This window comes from Neofelis nebulosa, chromosome 7 (genome assembly GCF_028018385.1).
Source record: "Neofelis nebulosa isolate mNeoNeb1 chromosome 7, mNeoNeb1.pri, whole genome shotgun sequence".
Classification (NCBI taxonomy): domain Eukaryota; kingdom Metazoa; phylum Chordata; class Mammalia; order Carnivora; family Felidae; genus Neofelis; species Neofelis nebulosa.
In genome coordinates, this window is record NC_080788.1 from 5,186,245 (window position 1) to 5,204,472 (window position 18,228).

Below are 18,228 nucleotides of genomic sequence, written 5' to 3' on the forward strand. Positions count from 1 at the left end.
CATATTATGGCTCGCCCGGTGCCCGGGACTTTGCTGGGCACTGCAGCGCCAGTGTCCTCGCCCCCACTTCTACCCTTATAAATGAGAGACTCCCAAGAAGTAACCCCTCGTGGCCCGAAAACCAGTGGGAGCGGCGAGGGGGCGGCCAGGGGAACGGGCTTCGCCCCGCCCCCCCGCCCCGTAGTGGGGGGTCCTCTGCCTGAAGATAGTGAGTGGGCTTGGGCGCCCGCCCTGCGGACGCGGTACCCAGGCGGTGGCCCAAGCGACTGGGCGCGGCGCCTCGCATCTTGCGGGGGCGGGGCGGCCGCGAGCGCGCCGGGGGCGGGTTCCTCGGAGCAGGCTCCGCCCCCCCAGGAGCGCGGGTTTAAAAGGAGGGAAGGCTGGCGCCCCGGCCGTAGCGGCTGCGAAGCGCGCCGGGGCGGAGGCTCGGCGAGGGCTCAGCCATGACCCTGCGGGCGGGGGGCGCTCGGCTGCTAGGCGGCCTCCTGCTCTTCGCTCTGCTCGCTGCGGGCGCCGCGCCGCTCAGCTGGGATTCTCCGGAGCCCCGCAGCAGGGCCAGCAAGATCCGAGTGCACCCGCGGGGCAACCTCTGGGCCACCGGTAAGTCTTCGGGACCCGCGCAAGCGCCCTTTTCCGTGCTCTGATCCCATTTCCCTTCTCAGGCCGTTCCTCAGCCACGGACTCTGGTGTCTGCGCGGATGAGGACCCTGGAACCCGTCTAATTTAATAGATGGAAAACTTGAGACCCAGACAGTTCAGTGACTTGGCTGAGATCGCTCAACCAGTTAAAGCAGAACTGGGGCTGGATCCTAGATCTGCCTGCCAGCCGGTGCCCCTGGCCTTAGGCAAGAGTCTACTGAATCCTCTTCTGTCCTCTGGTGTGTCTTCTCTGCCCCTGCACCTGGCAGACACTTCTTCCTTCTCCGCTTTCCTCCTTGTCCTCGCCCGGCCCCTGGAAAGCAGGCAGCACAGCTGGCAGAGTTTCCCTCCTTCCAGCTGTGCCATTCTCTCCTGTTCAGGAAAAGCGGAGGTGGGCTTTGCTACCAACCCGGGGTGTTTGTGGCTCCTTGGTGAGGAGGAGGAGAGGGAGGAGGAAGGTTGCCCGTGGATCCTCCTGCCATGAGAACTGCAAGTTGGGAGAGATGGGGAACTTTCCCCCTGAGATGGGATCCTCTCTCCCCACCTTCCTTGTGCCTTGGCACCTCCTTTCTAGGTCACTTCATGGGCAAGAAGAGTCTGGAAACCCCCAGCCCATTCCTCTCGGGAACAGCTCCCCACATCTCCCTGAGGGACCAGAGACGGCAGCTGAGTCACGATCTGCCCAGGATCCTCCTGCTAAAGAAAGTTCTGGGCATGAGCCTTAGCAGCCCAGCACCTCACCCCCAGGTGAGCCAGGCTCCCACCTCAGGACGAGGAGAGACCCAGCTGCTCCTGGTTCCAGCACGGGGCTTAGGGTGTGACTTCTCCCCAAGGTATGATGGGCCCCAGAAAGCCAGGGATTCCAGGCTCTCCCCATGATCCAGAGTTCAAAGGGAGAAGACTTTGAAGAAAGGAAGCTGACCTTCCCAGTAGGGAAGAAGTTCCCCCTCACCGAGTCCTCAGTGTAAAGTCACAGCCTAGGATTAGCCAGCCTCTTGCAGCAGGACGTGCCCCCCACCCCCAGGCCTGCCCCACCCCAGCTGTCCACGTTTGCCGTGCCTCGGGGATACTTACCGCTACAGTTGGGACCCTGAGGCCCAGAGAGGAGGAGAGTCAGCATCCAAGACGGAGTCCAGACCTTGTTCGCCTTGACCAGTGCTCTTCCCAGTCACTCGTCTGCCTCAGTGACCCTCAGTGCAGGCTTTCTCAACCTCAGGACTCTTGACATCCTGGGCTGCATAATTCTTTGTTGTGGGGGCTGTCCTGTGCATTGTAGGAAGTTTGTAGGATCCCTTGTCTCTATCCACTAGAGCATCCTCCCCCTGCCCAGTTGTGACAACAGAAAAACATGCCTCCAGACATTGCCAGAGGCCTTCTTGTGAGGGGGTCGGGGGAGGGAGCCAGATTACCTTTGGTCATAAACCACTGACCTGTGAGATCCAAGGCCCCAAAGTAGAGCCAAGCCAGCTTTGGTCTCTGGCCTGGTAGAAGGGCAGCTCTTCATTCCCTGCTCCTGAGGCGGCCCCCACCCCACACAACCTTCCCGGTACTTTGTTACTGTGGGCAGAAGGCAGTGTAATGTGGTAGAATGTGGGTTCTGGGGACAGCGTGCTAGGCTCCTAACCTAACTAGTAGCTGTGTGACCTTAAAAATGTCACTTAACCCCTCTAAGCCTCATCTTCCTCATTTATAAAATGGGATTGATAGCGCCCATCTCACATTAAACAAGACCGTTTGTGTCACATGCTCAGCATGACGCCTGGCACATAGAAAGCACTTCGTAAACAGGAGCTATCAGCAGCACCTGTTACAGACTCCCCTTCATACCTCCACTGTGCCCAGCATATAGTGCACACTTTTTGAAGGAAGGGAGGGGGCATTCCCTAGAGAAGGTCTAACTCCAGCCCCAGTCAGCATGCCTGGTCCTCCTCATGCACAGAATTGCCAGCCCCTGGGGACCTCAGATGTAAGGGCCAGGAGCTTGGGCGGGCTGAGTCTGAACGGAGATGATGTCACCTCTGGCTGGGGCTGGTGGTCTTGAAGGCCTAAAGCATGCAGACCAACTAGCAAGTCTCAGAGGAAGCAGTACCTAGCGCTAGAGGATGGGGCTTCAGAAGTGAGGTCTGGGGCAGAGCTGAGGGCGGGGGAGGGAAGACGTTGACACCGGCCCAGGGCCAGGCACGCACATGGCCTTCACTTCTGTGATCTCCTTGACTGTCACGATCACTCTGAGGTTGGGCGGTCACCGTGGGAAAACCACCACCCGACCCCTCCCACCTCTTCTTCTGGGAGAAAGGTGCTAAGAGGTTGCCTAGGCTAAGAGCCTGCCCCTGCCTGCCTCTGTGGACGCCTAGCACTTAGGAATGGCAGGATGCCCCTGTCATTTCCCCCCTCCACCCAGGTCAGTTCTTCTGTGTGTTCCCCTTCAGTACAGGAGGCTGCTGGTGCAAGTGGTGCAGAAGTGACACCATTAATGAGGAAGATACGACGACGTGGCTTGGACCGTGCCCTCCCAGGGGAGTTACTGAACGGGACCCTGGCAGCGGCCCCATCTGGACGTAAAACCTGGCCTCAAATCTCTGTGACTCCATTAGTGTGATTTCTGGTTGTGTCGCCAGGAATATTGCCAGTGCAGACACAAATTATGTCCCTGCTGTATTTCTTGCTTCCCTGTTGAAGTTGTGAATAAAACCCAGCTCTTGATGAAGCATATCTGATCCTCTCCTTCCAGCCATGTTTGAGGGCATGGGAGGGAAAGGGGGGCCGGAAGACTGGAGGACAGGATGCTCAGTAAGATGGAGCTGGCTCCAAAAAGCCAAGAAAACTTCACGACACCAGCCTCCTGAGGACTCCTCAGTCAGTCGCTCATTCAGCAAGCAGGTACTCAGGGCCTGTCATAGATGCCCGGTTCTGTGCCAGGCGCTGGGTTCTTACTCACCTCTGCCACCTGCTGGCACAGGCAAGTCTCATGTTTCCTCTCCTGTAAAAGGGAGCTGCCTACACTGCAGGATGGGGTTTTGCTTACCGCATTTCATTTCATTCCCACGCCAAGCTTCGAGGGGAGTGCTCAGAGCATGCAAGAGAGTGAGCCGAGCTAGGATCCAGCCCTCACTGTCTGCTTACTCTCTTCTCTGGCCTTGGGTAGAGTTGCCAGCCAAATAAAAAGAGGACACCCAGTTAAATTCTGATTTCATTTAAATAATCAATAGTTTTGGGGCGCCTGGGTGGCTCAGTCTGTTAAGCGGCCGACTTCGGCTCAGGTCATGATCTCGCGGTCGGTGAGTTCGAGCCCCTCGTGGGGCTCTGTGCTGACAGCTCAGAGCCTGGAGCCTGTTTCAGATTCTGTGTCCCTCTCTCTGACCCTCCCCTGTTCATGCTCTGTCTCTCTCTGTCTCAAAAATAAATAAACGTTAAAAAAAAAAAAAAATAATAATAATAGTTTTTTCGTATGAGATGTCCTAAAGACTGCATGGACATACTTATAAGAAAAAAAAACTTGTTTATCTAAAATTCGAATTTAACCGGGCATCCTGTATTTTCTCTGGCCTTGACCCTTTGCTCTACAAATATCCTGTCGTAAAACGGGCGGGTATTAGGTCCCTGAGGCCACGCCCGGAACTGACATCCTGGGAACCCCGGATTTTACGTCATTTTCCCCGGAGCTTTTGCCGGGAGAACCCCGGACCCAGCCGGTCAAGGGCACCGCGCGCTGGTGCCGGCGGTCGGACACCTCTCGGCCCCGCCCCGCTGGCGTGAGCCACGCCCCCAGCCCGAGCCGGCCGCGCCCACTTCTCGCGAGAGGTTCGCGCCAGGAAGGTTCTCAGAGGCGGAAGTGGGGTAGCGGAAGCGGCGTTGCCATGGAGTCAGCGGAGGACTGGCTGGTGGAATCCTTGCGCTTGTAAATCCTGTGGGCCTGGGACGTGGGACCCGGGCCTGCCGCTGGCGGCGCGCGGGACGGGTGCGGGCTGGAGCGCGTGAGGAACCCTGGGGTGGGCGCGGGGGGCCGACACCGAGGACTCCGCCTGGAAGTCGGCTCCCGCGTCTCGGAAGCGGCACCCGCCTATGTGCGCCGTTGTGTGGGGTACTAGGAAGCGCAGTGCTTGCGGAGGAGAATTGATCACACGAGCCACCAATTATTTTGCGCCAGCCGGAGTGGATCTCTGAACAGATGATCTGTCTCTCTGCTTCCTCACATCAACCTTGGGAAGGAAGTCTGGGTACTCTGGGAATCCCATTTTATAGATGAGGACCGAGGCTCAGGGATATTGTGACTGGCCTGGGCCCAGTCACACGGGGGTTAAAATGTGCAACAAGACCTGCTCCCAGGTCTGCCTCGCTCCAGAGCCTGGGTCCCTTACCCACCGGATCACAACGCCCTCTGAGTTCTTGAACAGCTGTAGAGTGGTGCGCACCATGTGACATTGTGTCTTTATCATGCAGGTACCAAGATTTCCATGCATTCGACCTTTCCGAAGCCACACGAGTCCTTGAATGGATTGATGACAAAGGTGATGTGCCCTACCTGGCCCTGAAGGAGATGGAATCTTCCTTCTCAGGCTGGGACTCTGAAGCTCAGCCCAGAGGGACCCAACCCACACTTCTGGGAATCTGAGGCCTCTTCTTGGTCTCGTAGCAATGTTCACACTCCGTCAGCGCTTATATTCCTCTTATTAAGGTCTAAGTCTCTTCCATTCCCCAGTACAAGGCTGCATACCAATGGCAGAGGAATTTGTCTTTGCTTTGGGGGATTTGCCGGAATTTCTAGACCCCAGCCATGGTCCAGAATCTTCCTAGCAGTTTGTCACAGCTCCTTCTTCTTTTTCCAGGAGTCTGTGTTGCTGGCTATGAAAGCCTGAAAAAAAATGAGATTCTTCATCTGTTACTACCTCTCAGACTTTCTGTAAAAGAAAACCAGGTAACTAGAAATATAAATGCTGAGCATGTGTGTCTCCTTTTGTTGAACCTTTAGGGAGTTCCTGTTGTCTAGTAGGTATTGCCCTGGACACCAGAAAGAGAGAGGGACAAACACTGGTCCTCCCCTTCTAGTCTAATAGAGGGAGGCAAGTACCCACAGAGAGGAGTGCTACAGAATGTCTGAAATTTACGGGGGCTCCCAGAGGAAGAGGGCAGTTTAACGTCATCAAAAAGAGATCCAGGGGCACCTGGGTGGCTCAGTCAGTTGGCAGTGTGACTTCGGCTCGGGTCATGATCTCACAGTTTGTGGGTTTGGGCCCCACATCGGGCTTTGCACTGACAGCTTCCAATTGGAGCCTGCTTCCAATTCTGTCTCCCACTCTCCCTGCCCCTCCCCTGCTCACACATTCAAAAATAAACATGAAAAAAAATTTTCTTTTTTTTTTTTTTTTAAATAGATCTAGAGAGCCATTAGGGTATAGAGGGTGGTGGAAGCCCTTAGAATGGTTGAGATCACCTAGGGTGACTGTAGTGTCTCAGGAATAAAAGCAGAAGGTGTCCAAAGATAAAACTTCAGGGAATACATGTAAGGAACGGTTAGAGGAAGATGAACCCACAACACCTACTCAGAAGGAATAATAGTCTTCGAAGTAGGAGGGGTGTCAGAAAAGGTCAGTGTTTCAGAAGCAAAGAGAAGAGAACATGTGAAGAAGAAAAGAGGTGGTAGCTGCCCGGGGTTGCTGCGGAATCACTCAGACCCATCTCATAGGGCAGCCTGACCTTTGTTTCCCTGGGGGGAAGCTTCCTGCCTAGTGCTCTTGATGCCCCCCCGCCCCCCGATCCCCGCCACTCAAGCTTGAGCTGGGAGCTCGCTCACCCATCCTGAGCCTTGATGAGAGGCCTTATTTACCTCCTGCCTCACCCCTGGCTTCTTTTGCTCGTGGCCACCTCCCTTCCCTCTTCTTGAGGTTGCTCACGTGGAGATAGTGGGGATGGTGGCGTCTGGTGGCCGAGAGCATGAACTTTGGTCAGACAGACTTGGGTGCAGATTCACGGCGTAATCCCTGTGTGACCTTAGAAAAGTTGCTCAAGTGCCCTGTGCCCAAGTGTTGTCACTTTCGAATCGGAGTGACTGTGAGAACCTACGTGACGGGGTGGTTGTAAGAATTCAATGTGATAATGTAGAAAAAGCACTAAACACAGTGCCTGACACAGCGAACACTGGACAATTGGTGGCTGTTGCATTTTTAGCGTTAGAAGAACCGGGGCGCCTGGGTGGCTCTGGTGGCTAAGGTGCCCCACTGGCTCAGGTCACGATCTCACGGTTTGTGGGTTTGAGCCCTGAGTTGGACTGCCAGCACAGAGCCTGCTTGGGATTCTCTCTCTCTTTATCTCTCTTTCTCTTTCTCTCTCTCTCTCTGTCCCCACCCCACCCCACCCCCCACCCCCAGAGTTCATCTGAAACGTTCCTTGGGAAAACAGGCTCTCTGACCAGCCACCCCTTTGCATTTCAGGGCTTATTCCCAGAAAGAGATTTCAAGGTACGCCACGGAGGATTTTCAGACACGTCTGTCTTTGATCTGAAGCACGTGCTGGACACCAGGTATGGTCAGCTCCGTGACCCAGCCCTTCCATTTGGGGTGGAGCGGCTAGAAACGTCCGGGGCGTCCTGCCTCTTGATCGCCACCTCTGCCCCTACCCTCTCAGCACACAGGCGCGCCCACACATCCGGATTCACAATATTAAAAAACCATCGTTCCGGTAGCTTCATGTCCCTCGCAGACCTGGGGACGAATGTTCCCCACAGAGCACCAGAGCTGTTCCAGGGAGTGCAGTTTGTCAAAGAGCTGGTGCTGGGTAGCGGGGACTAATAGCCCCAGTCGGCGGGGGCGGAGAGTCTCTGGGTCAGGGCTGCGTGTCCCGGCTCCGTGCTGGTGTCCTGTGAGGACCCACCAGGCCACATAGAAGCCTGGGCTCAGTCCCGTGACTCCCGTGAGTTCTGGGGCTGTCCCTCATCTGTTACATGGGGGTGACTGGTCTTGATGACCCCTTCCTGCAGGAAGCTCTCCCGGTGTGGGGAATGTAGGGATCCCAAGCTGAGGGTGCGTGTGGGGGGTAGGGAGGTAGGCGGGGTTGCGCCCCACCGTCTGGACTGATACTTCCTATCTGGTTTGAATAGGTTGCTGGTAACCAGTGGTCTTCCAGGTTGTCACCTGCATGTGTGGCAGGTGACAGAGGACAGTGGTGAGTGAATTTGACGTGGTGGGGGCTGGGCTGTAAGAAAGCCTGATACTCCTACACCCCTGCCCCCAATGTAAGCCAGTTAAGAGGAGCCTCAGGGGAGCCTGGGCGGTTCAGTCGGTTGAGCCCCGCGTCAGGCTCTGTCCTGACAGCGCGCCTCAGGTCCTCCATCTGCCTCTCTCTGCCCCTGCCCCGCTTGCGTTCTATCAAAAATAAATAAACGCAGGGCGCCTGGGTGGCTCAGTCGGTTAAGCAGCCGACTTCGGCTCAGGTCATGATCTCACGGTCAGTGAGTTCAAGCCCCGTGTCGGGCTCTGTGCTGACAGCTCAGAGCCTGGAGCCTGTTTCAGATTCTGTGTCTCCCTCTCTCTGACCCTCCCCCATTCATGCTCTGTCTCTGTCTCAAAAATAAATAAACGTTTAAAAAATTTAAAAAATAAATAAATAAATAAATAAATAAACGCTAAAAAAGAAAAAAAGCATTCTCGGAGCCAGGCGGGAATGAAAATGCAGTATCTACTTGGTCATGGGCAAAGATGCATTAGCTACCAGAGTCCGGCTTACAGCTCCCAAATGGAGCTTCCTGTAGCTTGCTCCAGGAACTGAGTTTGCCCACCCAGTCGTGAGCAGAGCACCTAGTGAAGCGGCGCCTCTCCCCACAGCAGGGGCGGCTGCGAGGGCAGAGCTGGGGCCGCTCAGGTGAGCTCGCCTCTTGCAGGGGGTGGCGGCGGGGGCAAAGAGGTCCCCTTTCTTCGTGGCCATGGAAACTTAAGGAGCGAGCAGGAGGCGAGGCGGGGCTGACCAGTCTCCCTCTTAGGTCACTCTGCTCCCTGGCGGGAACAGGAAAAGGAGCTGGAAGTGCTGATCCCGTTCCCTCACGCGGAATAGGGCTCCTTCCGGCAGTGGGTTTGCGGGTTCCCATCCGGGAGGCGCCAAGAGCTTGCAGCCCTGATCCAGCCCCTTCCATCCTCCCACCGTCGGCCAGAATGGAGACGTGCCTCGGGGGCTCAGGACCACTGTTGGAACCGGCCCTTTGCTTGTGTGACCCTCTGTCCCCGGTCCCCACGCCGCCTCGCTTAGTCGCTTCCCAGAAACTGGCTGGCAGCTGTTGGCTTCTCCCCAAGTTTCACTGGTACAGAACGGCCGCTCTTGTGCTCATTTGCTTTTCGAAGTCGCTGACTCAGAGGGCTTTTCCCTCTTTGTCACTTGTCACTTGTCTAATGTTGTAGCTGCCAGTTTGTATCGTTTCCTTGTACGTATGATGATTTTTTTACAATTTTATTGAAATTCACACATTGTAAGTGGACGGTTCTGTGATTTGTAGTACATTTAAGAGTTCTGCAGCCGTCACTATAAATCAGTTTCAGGACATTTTCATAACCCCAGTAACATCTCTTGTGCCGTTTACTGCTAATCCCCATGCCCACACCTGCCCCAGGCAACCACTAACCTGCTTCCTGTCTCTATAGTTGGTTCGCCTTTTCTGAACATGTCCTGTCTGTGGAATCGTACAGTATGCAGTCTGTTGTATGTGGCCTCTTTCGCTTCGCACAGTGCCTTGAGGTCTTCCGTGTCACACCTGGTATGGCACCTGGTGCCCCAGACACTGTCAGGACGAACGGCAGTGATACATTGTGAATCAGTGGTTCCTTTTTGTGGCCGACTAGTATTCCACTGCGTGGATCTATTCTACTGGGCCAGCCTTCACCAGTTGATGGATCTGATTTTTGGCTATTATGAAGAATGCCGCCAAGAACATTCATCTACGGGTCTCCGTGTGGACATAAGTTTTCATTTCCCTTGGATAGACAGGAGTGGAATTGCTGGGTCAGGTGGTAAATTTATGTTTGATTTTTTAAAGAAACTTCCAAAGTGTTTTCCACAATGGCTTCTTTGTTTACATTCCCCCCAACAGTGTGTGAGGGTTTCTATTTTTCCATGTCCTCATTAACATTTGTTTTTGTCTTTTTTGTTAAAGCCATCCTATTGAGCGTGAAATTGTTTCTGCTTGTGGCTTTCATTTACATCTTTTTAATGACTAATAATATTGAGCATCTTTTCATGGGCTTATCAGCCATTCATATATCTTCTTTGGTGAAATGCCTATTCAGATCTTCATGAGACAGTTTTGTTGTTTTTTTTCCCCACCCTCAGCAGGCTGAGATGGCATGCTGTCCCAGGCCCTTTGATGTTCTGGTTTCACTGTACGTTTAATAGATACTTGCTCAAATTAACCAATAATCTGTACAAGGTGACAGTAATATTAATAAGTGTATTATACTCCAGGCACTGTACCAAGTACTTTCCATGCATGATATCATTATATTCTCAGAAGTCTGAGAACAGAGTCTGTCCCAGAGAAGCTAACTTGTTGAAAGTTACGAAGATAGTAACACGGCCTGGTCATGGGTCTAGTCTAACTTCAGGGTCTGCTCAGAACCATGTCAGGGTCTAAGTATAGTTAGATGATAATAATTGATCTCAGTACAGGTGTACGGGCTCTGAAAAAAAGTGGTAGGGTACTTACTGAGCAGCAATGTGGTCCTTGCCTCCATTTTGCTTTGAGCTGGTTCCTGGAGGCAGATTTGTCAATGAAAGGGAACATTTACGGGGGTACCAGCTGCCTCAGTTTGTGGAGTTTGTGACTCTTGATCTTGGGGTGATGAGTTTGAGCCCCACGTTGAGCATAGAGATCACTTTGAAAAAAAGAAAGAAAGAAAGGGGCACCTGGGTGGCTCAGTCGGTTAAGCGTCCAACTCTTGGTTTCAGCTCAAGTCATGATCTCACGGTTTATGAGTTTGAGCCCCATGTCAAGCTCTGTGCTGGCAGCACAGAGCCTGCTTGGGATTCTCTGTCTCCCTCTCTCTCTCTCTGCCCCTATCACATCTCTCACTCTCAGAATAAATAAATAAACTTTTTATTTTTTTTTTAATTTTTTTTTAATGTTTTTATTTATTTTTGCGACAGAGAGAGACAGAACATGAGCAGGGGAGGGCCAGAGAGAGAGGGAGACACAGAATCGGAAGCAGGCTCCAGGCTCTGAGCTGTCAGCACAGAGCCCGATGCGGGGCTCGAACCCACAGACTGTGAGATCATGACCTGAGCCGAAGTCGAACGCTTAACTGACGAGCCACCCAGGCGCCCCTAAATAAACTTTTTAAAGGGGAACAGTTATGATAATTACTGTTACTATTATTTGTAGCAGTAGCGAACATCTCCTCATTCAGTCAACAGTTCCTCTTTGTGCTCTTTGGATGTGTCCAGCTGGGGATACAACAGCAAAGCAAAAACAGAGATGCTTCTTCTTTTCTTGGTGCTCATATTTGGTCACATATTTTGCCCAGTTTTTGATTTACTTTTTTGTCTTCATTGAGTTGTAAGAGTCCTCTGTACATCCCACATACAAATTATTCGCCCGGTACGTGTTTTGCTAATATTTTCGCCCAGTCTATAGCTTGTTTTTTCACGTTCTTAAGAGTGTTTTGAAGCATAAGAGGTCTCCATTTTAATGAGGTCCAGTTTGTCAGTGTTTTCTCTTAAGGACTGTACTCTTAGGGTCCGATTTAGGAAATCTTTACCTAACCCACAGATTGTCCCCTCTGCTTTGTTTTATTTTTCTCCCAGAGTTTGTTTTAGCACCAGCATTTAAGCCTGTGATCTCTTTCGTGTTCCCTTTTGTGTATGGCTTGAAGTAACAGTCGAAGTTCATCTTTTTGCGTGGAAATATCCAGTTGTCTCTTCCCTGTTTGTCAAAAAGCCTCACCTTTCTCCGCTGATTTGTCTTGATGCCTTTGTTGAAAGTTGCCTAACCATAAATACGAGGATTTATTTCTGGACTCTCAGTTCTGTTCCACTGATCTTTCTGTCTGTCCATAATTATGCCAGGAACTTGTAGTTGTTTCTTTATCTTTGCCTAAAAATAGGCCATGTGGGGTGGCAGTTGTTTAGAGATGAGTGGGAGAGGAGTCTCACCGTGTGGAGGCGCCTGTTTGGTACCAGGTGCCAAATAGGACCTAAAGCCCCAGGCCCAGGAGAGCTACTGGCCGAAGGGGGTTGCTTTGACATTCATGTGGGAATGGGACATCAGATCAAGACTTACCTTCCCCTAGATATTAGAGCAGAATATTCCAGAGCCTAGGGAAGATTGGCCAGCTGTTTGCCTAGAAGCCCAAAAGCGTAGCATTACCTAGGTGAATGTTCCAAGGTCCAGGTTTTGACCCACAGCTTTGTTGTCTCAAAAACTTGATATTGTTACCACGTCCTAAACTAATCTGTTTATAGAGGCAGACGTACTCAGCAGACTCAAAAGACTGCCATGAGTATCCCTAAACGTGGAATATTCCAGGTCCTTATTCTTTGCCTATAGAAGATGGAATGTAATCAAAGACTGCGTGCTAAATGAAACCGTAACAAGAGGAATCAGCTGAGAAGTTTCCAGATTGTGTTTTTGCAAGTTGTCTTAGGCAGAAAGTATAAAACTTGAGAAGGCTCCGCTGGCCAGGCCTCACTGCCGTCCGTGCCCCTGGTGAGCGCCCGAGGCCTCTTCTTTCACTAGGGCTGGGGAAACCATTGAGCTGGATGAATACATTTCGAAAGGTCTCAGCTGAATTTCACCTGCTGTATCCACTCTGAAGTTCAGTATTCAGTCTGGCGTGGCCCCTCCTGCCCTGGACAGACCCCAGTGTTTTCTTTGTTCCCATGGCTGGACAGCCCCCTCTCAGGGACACCACCGTCCTTTAGATCACCGTTCATCCATTTGCTCAGTGTTGCAGGTGAGGGCGCCATTCTGACTCCTTAGGAGTGTGCCTACCTCTGCTCTGACCTACTCTGTGTTGGGTTAATCCTCAGCCACAACCTTCGTTTATTGCCAAGTTCTTGGAGGTGCCTCACTGTGTCTTTTGCTTTGATTTTCTAGTCATTTCTCTTCTGTTTGGGGCTGGCTTGCTAAATGTGGTGTGGATTCCCTGGAGGAGAGCATTTTACCACTGGCTAGAGAGAGGAGGAGGAGGAGGCCTGCACTTCTTTCTGAATAACTATAAAGTGATTCTCCGGTCAGGAGGCTCCGAAGCCTTGTTTCCCACCCCATCTTTGAAATAGGTCTCTGACGGCTCTCCCGTGGCCGCCTCCTCTCCCCCATCAGAGGACGGATCACGTCTGAGCAGCAGGTCCTGGGGAATCTGTTCCAGGCTCCTCAGAGGGTGTAGAAAGGGAAGAGGAGGGGCTCACACGTGGCCCGGGAGAGTCAGGCAGGCTCTCCTGGGGCCGGTTTGAATCCCCGCCCCGTCGGTGGTCCCCAGAGACCAACGCTGGTCCTGAGGCTCAGCTGTTGTGTCTGCTCCGAGCCTGCTCAGCTCCTGTGGAAGGAGCGATTACGTTCAACAAGTCTGGGGCAAGGCCACCCAGAGCCCGTGGGCTTGAGGAGCAACCCACAAGGGATGTCTGCATTCTAGCCCGGCCGGACACGGCCGTGAACCCCTGGGATGGAAATGCTCTCTCGCTGCCATGTGCTCGCTTGACAAGCCACGTCAGCGTTCCTTCTTACCCGTTCCTTCCTCAGGCTGGCTTTCACCTAGCCTGCGGAATTTAAAGAATAGATAGGTCTCCGTTTTCTTCAGAGAATGCGGAGACCAAATAATGAGCCTGTCTCGGGGCAAGAAAACATAAAGTGGGAAATCTGCGTCCCCCATTAAGTAGCGTGTGCAGCAAACTCATTGTTCTCAGCCGAGTCCAAAACGGCTGCCATTAAGAGAAGCAGCAACCGTAGCAGGTGGCCGTGAGAACCAAGCAGGCTGAGACAAACACAACTGAAATTTCCTTCAACTTGAGGTCCGGCGACTCTTCTGTTCACAACGTCGTGGGCCTTCCCGCCCCATTTAGGTCTGAAGACGACATCTGTGTTGTAACCATTACTTGTTGGGCTTCAGCAGATCGCTGGAGGTCGTGGAACGTGCGTCTGAAGAAATACTATTAGTTCGTGACCTCTGTACCGTTATTTTCACCTATGATGAAAATAGGTGAAATGACATCATCGGGGTGCTCTCTGCTTTCTTCTATCTTTATTTGTTCTTTGCAAAACTATAAAAAGCCCCAACTGCTCTTGGGGTTCTGAGGTGGCTACTATGGTTCATTATCTCCCCTTTGCAGAACCGTGTGTGACAAATTGGGAAGAGACGAAAGCACTTGTGACCGTTTCAGAAATGGGAGCGGAACACAGTGCTCGTGTCTCACATCCTCCCTTGCCACCTGTCAGCTCCCTTTCTCTTCCTTGACCTCCTCAAGGCACGAGGGAAGACTGCTGGCCGGCCCTCACTTTGTGAGGTCTGGAGACTTCCTCACCGTCCCGGGCTTCAGCCTCTCCTCCTTTCCCCCCAGATGTCATTCAAGCTGTCAGCACCATTGCCGTGCAGGAGGAGGAGGGGAGTCTCTGGCCTAGGGTGGCCATCTTCTCTTCGATGGCCCCCGGAGTCCTGCACGGGGCGAGGCTCCGCGGTCTGAAGGTTGTGGATCTGGAAACTCAGAAGACCACGTACTCCTCAGGTACCGCAGCAGCTCGGCCCTCGCCGGCCTCTCCTGGCGGCCCCCCTCAGCCGTGTGAAGAAGAGCGTTCAGCCGCGTGTGCCAGGTGCTGGGGAGACCAGGTGGAGGCGAGGCGGGCCCTGGCCTCGAGGGGCTCCCGCATCGGGGCTGGAGGAGGCAGGCCCGGGACCGGCACCGACCCAGCTGGGCGGAGCGTGGCGAGGTGCCTGGGGCCAGAGGGAAGCTTCCGGAGGAAGGGGCTCGGACCCGGCCGGACTGCTGTGACTCCAGCAGCTTTTCTGTGTCGCCGTGTGTCTTCCAGGGGTCGGTGACAGTGAGGAGCTGAGCAGCCTGCAGGTCCTGGACGCAGATACCTTTGCCTTCTGCTGTGCCTCGGGCCGGCTGGGGCTCGTTGACATCCGCCAGAAGTGGGCGCCGTCAGAGAATGCCGGCCCCGGCCCCGGGGCCGCTGCAAGGAGGTGGTGTGCCGAAGTTGGGGGCCGACGCCGGGGCCCTGGGCCCAGCATTGCCAGCCTTGGCTCAGACGGGCAGCTCTGTCTCCTTGATCCCCGGGATCTCTGCCACCCTGTGAGCTCGGGGCAGTGCCCCGTGTCCGCACCGAGCCCCGCCCCAGAGCTGCTGCGAGTGACCTGGGCCCCGGGCCTGGACGACTGCCTGGCCATTTCAGGTACCGCCGGGCATCCTTTCGTGTCTGTTACTCGATCCCTCTCTTCCAGAGGACTGTGTGGTGCTCAGGAAGGAGCCCGCAGCCCCGTAATACACATGGCCCGGAGCTGAAAGTTTGAGGTCAGCTTTCCAGGTGCTTCTGTGGCAGGCCCTTCCCCATTCTGGCTACTAAACCTCCACATCGGTAGCAGGTCTTTCCTACCTGGGCGGGAGCTCGGAGCCGACGTTGGCCGAGAGGCCTGCAGAGAATGAGGCAGCAGGGTGGCCCCGGGACGGCTCCAGGAAGAGCTGAGGGTATGGCAAAGTGCTTCCCAGCCTGCTTGCTTTTCGAATCATAGCAGGCCACCGGGTCCGTAGGCTCCCGGGTCTGGCCTGGCAGTGTCTAGCCGAATAAGGGTGTTAAGGAGCATCTCTAAAAGCCAGTGGGAAGGATCCATTGAAGGGAGAGGTTGAGAGAATAGTCGAGAGATTAAGAAAAGATCGTTGATAATGGCAGGATCCGGAAAGGGCAGAAGGAAAGAACCGAGCTTGGTGGAGGAACTGGCTTTTTGGTAGCAAGTAGACAGTGGGCTGGAGTGAGTGTGGGTAGAGCTAAGTCATGGGGGACAGGAGGGTGCTTCTCTCTAAAGCCTTCCATATGCCTACCAAGCAGGAGGCGAGGCCATCTGCTGAGAGGGTTCACGTGTGGCAGGACTGGAATTTGAGGCAAGACTCAAAAGACTCTGAGGCCTCAGTTCCCTGGTTCCCCAGAGAATAAGAGTACCGTTTCATACAGTTCTGAGGATTAAAAGAATTCATGTCTAGGATTGGCCTCACACCTGGCACATAATAGATGAACAACAGAAATACGCCATCACATGCCCTGTGGAGCCGACATTGAGGACAGAGGATATGTGCCCTTCGGTTGGCTTCAGGCACCTTTTCTTTTTTTCAAGTAATTTCCACTCAGTGTGGGACTCAGAGTCATGACCTTGAGATCAAAGAGTTGGATGCCATACCGACCGAGTCAGCCAGGCGCCCCTGGCCTTAAGCATCTTTGTTATCTGACTTTTCATCCTATAGCCTGTTTTAGTACCACAGAGCAAACTATAAAATTACTTTAGGGGTGGGGCGCCTGGGTGGCTCAGTCGGTTAAGCAGCCGGCTCTTGGTTTCTGCTCAGGTCAGATCTCATGGTTCGTGAGTTCGAGCCCCACATTGGAGTCAGCACTGACCGTGTAGAACCTGCTTGGGATTCTCTCTCCCCTTCTCTCTCTGCCCCTCCCACACACTCACGTTCTAAATAAATAAATAAACAAACAAACAAACTTTAAAAAATTACTTTAGGGGTGCCTGGCTGATTCAGTCAGTAGAGCATGCGACTCTTCAACGTTTTTTTTTGTTTTGTTTTGTTTTTTTATTTTTGGGACAGAGAGAGACAGAGCATGAACGGGGGAGGGGCAGAGAGAGAGGGAGACACAGAATCGGAAACAGGCTCCAGGCTCCGAGCCGTCAGCCCAGAGCCTGACGCGGGGCTCGAACTCACGGACCGCGAGATCGTGACCTGGCTGAAGTCGGGCACTTAACCGACTGCGCCACCCAGGCGCCCCTAGAGCATGCGACTCTTGATCTCAGAGTCGTGAGTTCAGGCCCCACGTTGGGCATAGAGATAACTTTTTTCAAAAAAATGAAAAATTACCTTAGAGTTTCGGTGTCAATCCTCTCTTTTCTTGTTCTTCCTCAGGTTTTGATGGGACGGTCCAGGTCTATGATGCCACATCTTGGGACGGAACGGGGGGCCAAGTAGAACCTGTCTTCACTCACAGAGGTCACATCTTCCTGGAAGACAATCAGACAGATACTGCGCCACTGGTCACTACCCACACCTGGCACCCCCACAAGCCGAGGACCTTGTTATCGGCAGCAAGCGACGCCTCTCTGCACGTGTGGGACTGGGTGGACCACCGTGCGGCCTGCTGACTCCAGCCTCTCCCTGCCCAGGCCTCTAAGAAGAGAAGGAGCTACCGGAAAGCCAAGGTACTGCCTTAGGACTCAAGTGACCACAGGTCCCTGTTCCCAGCCCAGTGGCCTCGGGCTAATTAACCAGCTTCTCTTAGCCCCAGTTTTAGTGATAACCGCCTCCCAGGGTTGTTGGGAAAGTTAGAAGCAATGTATTAAAAAATAATTGGCAAGATGCGTGGCGCAATAAACACTTGGCAGCGACCGTTTCGCCCTCACCCCACCCCCCGTGTAGAGCGGCAGTGTTTCCTCCCTGTCTGTATTCACAGTATCAGAGTGAGAACCAAAACAACAGAAAATGTTGTAAACCAGTTTTGCGAACTTTTTTACAGAACTCAAATTGTATATGGGCCGGTAAACATGAAAAAAAAAAGAGTCAACCCCAGGGGCGCCTGGGTGGCTCAGTAGGTTGGGCGTCAGGTCAATGATCAGGTCACGATCTCACGGTTCATGGGTTTGAGCCCCATGTTGGACTCTGTACCGACAGCTCAGAGCCTGGAGCCTGCTTCGGATTCTGTGTCTCTCCTCTCTCTGCCCCCCCCCCCCCCCTCTGCTTGCACTCTTTCTCCCAAAAATAAATAAAACATTTAAAAAATAAAAAAAAAAATTGGGGGGCAAATAGTTCTCAGGATGCTGAGAGCCAGGGTGGGGAGACAAGCCTTGTCCCCAGTACCCCCTGCGGCCCCCGAGTTCGGGCAGAGGCTGGGACTCCACCCCCACCCCCTGGTCCGCCGTGGAACACAGCCTTCACCAGGGTGGCACCTTGCCAGACCAGCCCCCGCCCTCCCAGGGGAGTAGGCCCAAGGGACGTTTGTTTTTGGCAGTCCGGTCCGTAGCAGATATTAAAGTGCCGCTGCATCCCCATCACATAGAATTTCTCACTGTCCCACTTGTTAAAGAATGTTCAGCCATTTTGTTTTTGAAATTAGTTGATTACTAGTCACTGTTTGGACTCTGAGTTCTTAGAAAATAGCTTTATTGACATAGAATTCACACCCTGTATGTACAGTTCACACACCATACAATTCACCCATTGAAAGTGTATGACTCAGTGGTTTGGTATATTGTCAATTCCTAAAGATTGTGGGGAGCATCTGGGTGGCTCAGATAAGCATATGACTTCAGCTCGGGTCATGATGTCACGGTTCGTGAGTTCGAGCCCCACGTTGGGTAAGCTTGAGCCCTGCTTCGGGTGAGCCTCCTCCTTCTCCCTCAGTCCGCTTCTCCTCTCTGC

The 18,228-nt window shown here is 53.3% G+C and overlaps 2 protein-coding genes across 6 annotated transcripts in view; both read left to right on the forward strand.

Annotated features, from left to right (window-relative positions):
• The first annotated feature begins 382 nt into the window (after positions 1-382).
• Positions 383-3,346, forward strand: NMB (neuromedin B). The gene is made up of 3 exons (XM_058736486.1): positions 383-600; positions 1,214-1,386; positions 3,074-3,346. Exons 1-3 carry the CDS (start codon positions 444-446, stop codon positions 3,236-3,238), a joined length of 495 nt encoding a protein of 164 aa, XP_058592469.1. The 5' UTR covers positions 383-443; the 3' UTR covers positions 3,239-3,346.
• Positions 3,347-4,430: 1,084 nt separating this feature from the next.
• WDR73 (WD repeat domain 73) overlaps positions 4,431-18,228 on the forward strand; it is a 35,048-nt gene continuing 21,250 nt past the window's right edge. For 4 of the 5 annotated variants that reach the window (XR_009263789.1, XR_009263791.1, XR_009263790.1 and 1 more), the window contains exons 1-8: positions 4,431-4,537; positions 5,080-5,147; positions 5,466-5,554; positions 7,068-7,156; positions 7,733-7,797; positions 14,167-14,331; positions 14,633-14,998; positions 16,720-17,012. Coding sequence is in view for 1 of the 5 variants with exons in the window: in XM_058736491.1 (XP_058592474.1) it covers positions 4,497-4,537; positions 5,080-5,147; positions 5,466-5,554; positions 7,068-7,156; positions 7,733-7,797; positions 14,167-14,331; positions 14,633-14,998; positions 16,720-16,955 (1,119 nt within the window). In the remaining 4 variants the exon portion in view is untranslated. Of the gene's footprint in view, positions 4,538-5,079; positions 5,148-5,465; positions 5,555-7,067; positions 7,157-7,732; positions 7,798-14,166; positions 14,332-14,632; positions 14,999-16,719; positions 17,306-18,228 lie in introns of those variants that run through there. The other variant, XM_058736491.1, reaches the window with a different exon arrangement.

Excerpts from the sequence above, each read along its gene's own strand:
- NMB (XM_058736486.1), top strand. The coding sequence starts at position 444 with ATGACCCTGCGGGCGGGGGGCGCTCGGCTGCTAGGCGGCCTCCTGCTC. Across the intron at positions 601-1,213 it reads GGGCAACCTCTGGGCCACCG|GTCACTTCATGGGCAAGAAG; the intron begins GTAAGTCTTCGG and ends CCTCCTTTCTAG. Across the intron at positions 1,387-3,073 it reads GCCCAGCACCTCACCCCCAG|GAGGCTGCTGGTGCAAGTGG; the intron begins GTGAGCCAGGCT and ends CCTTCAGTACAG.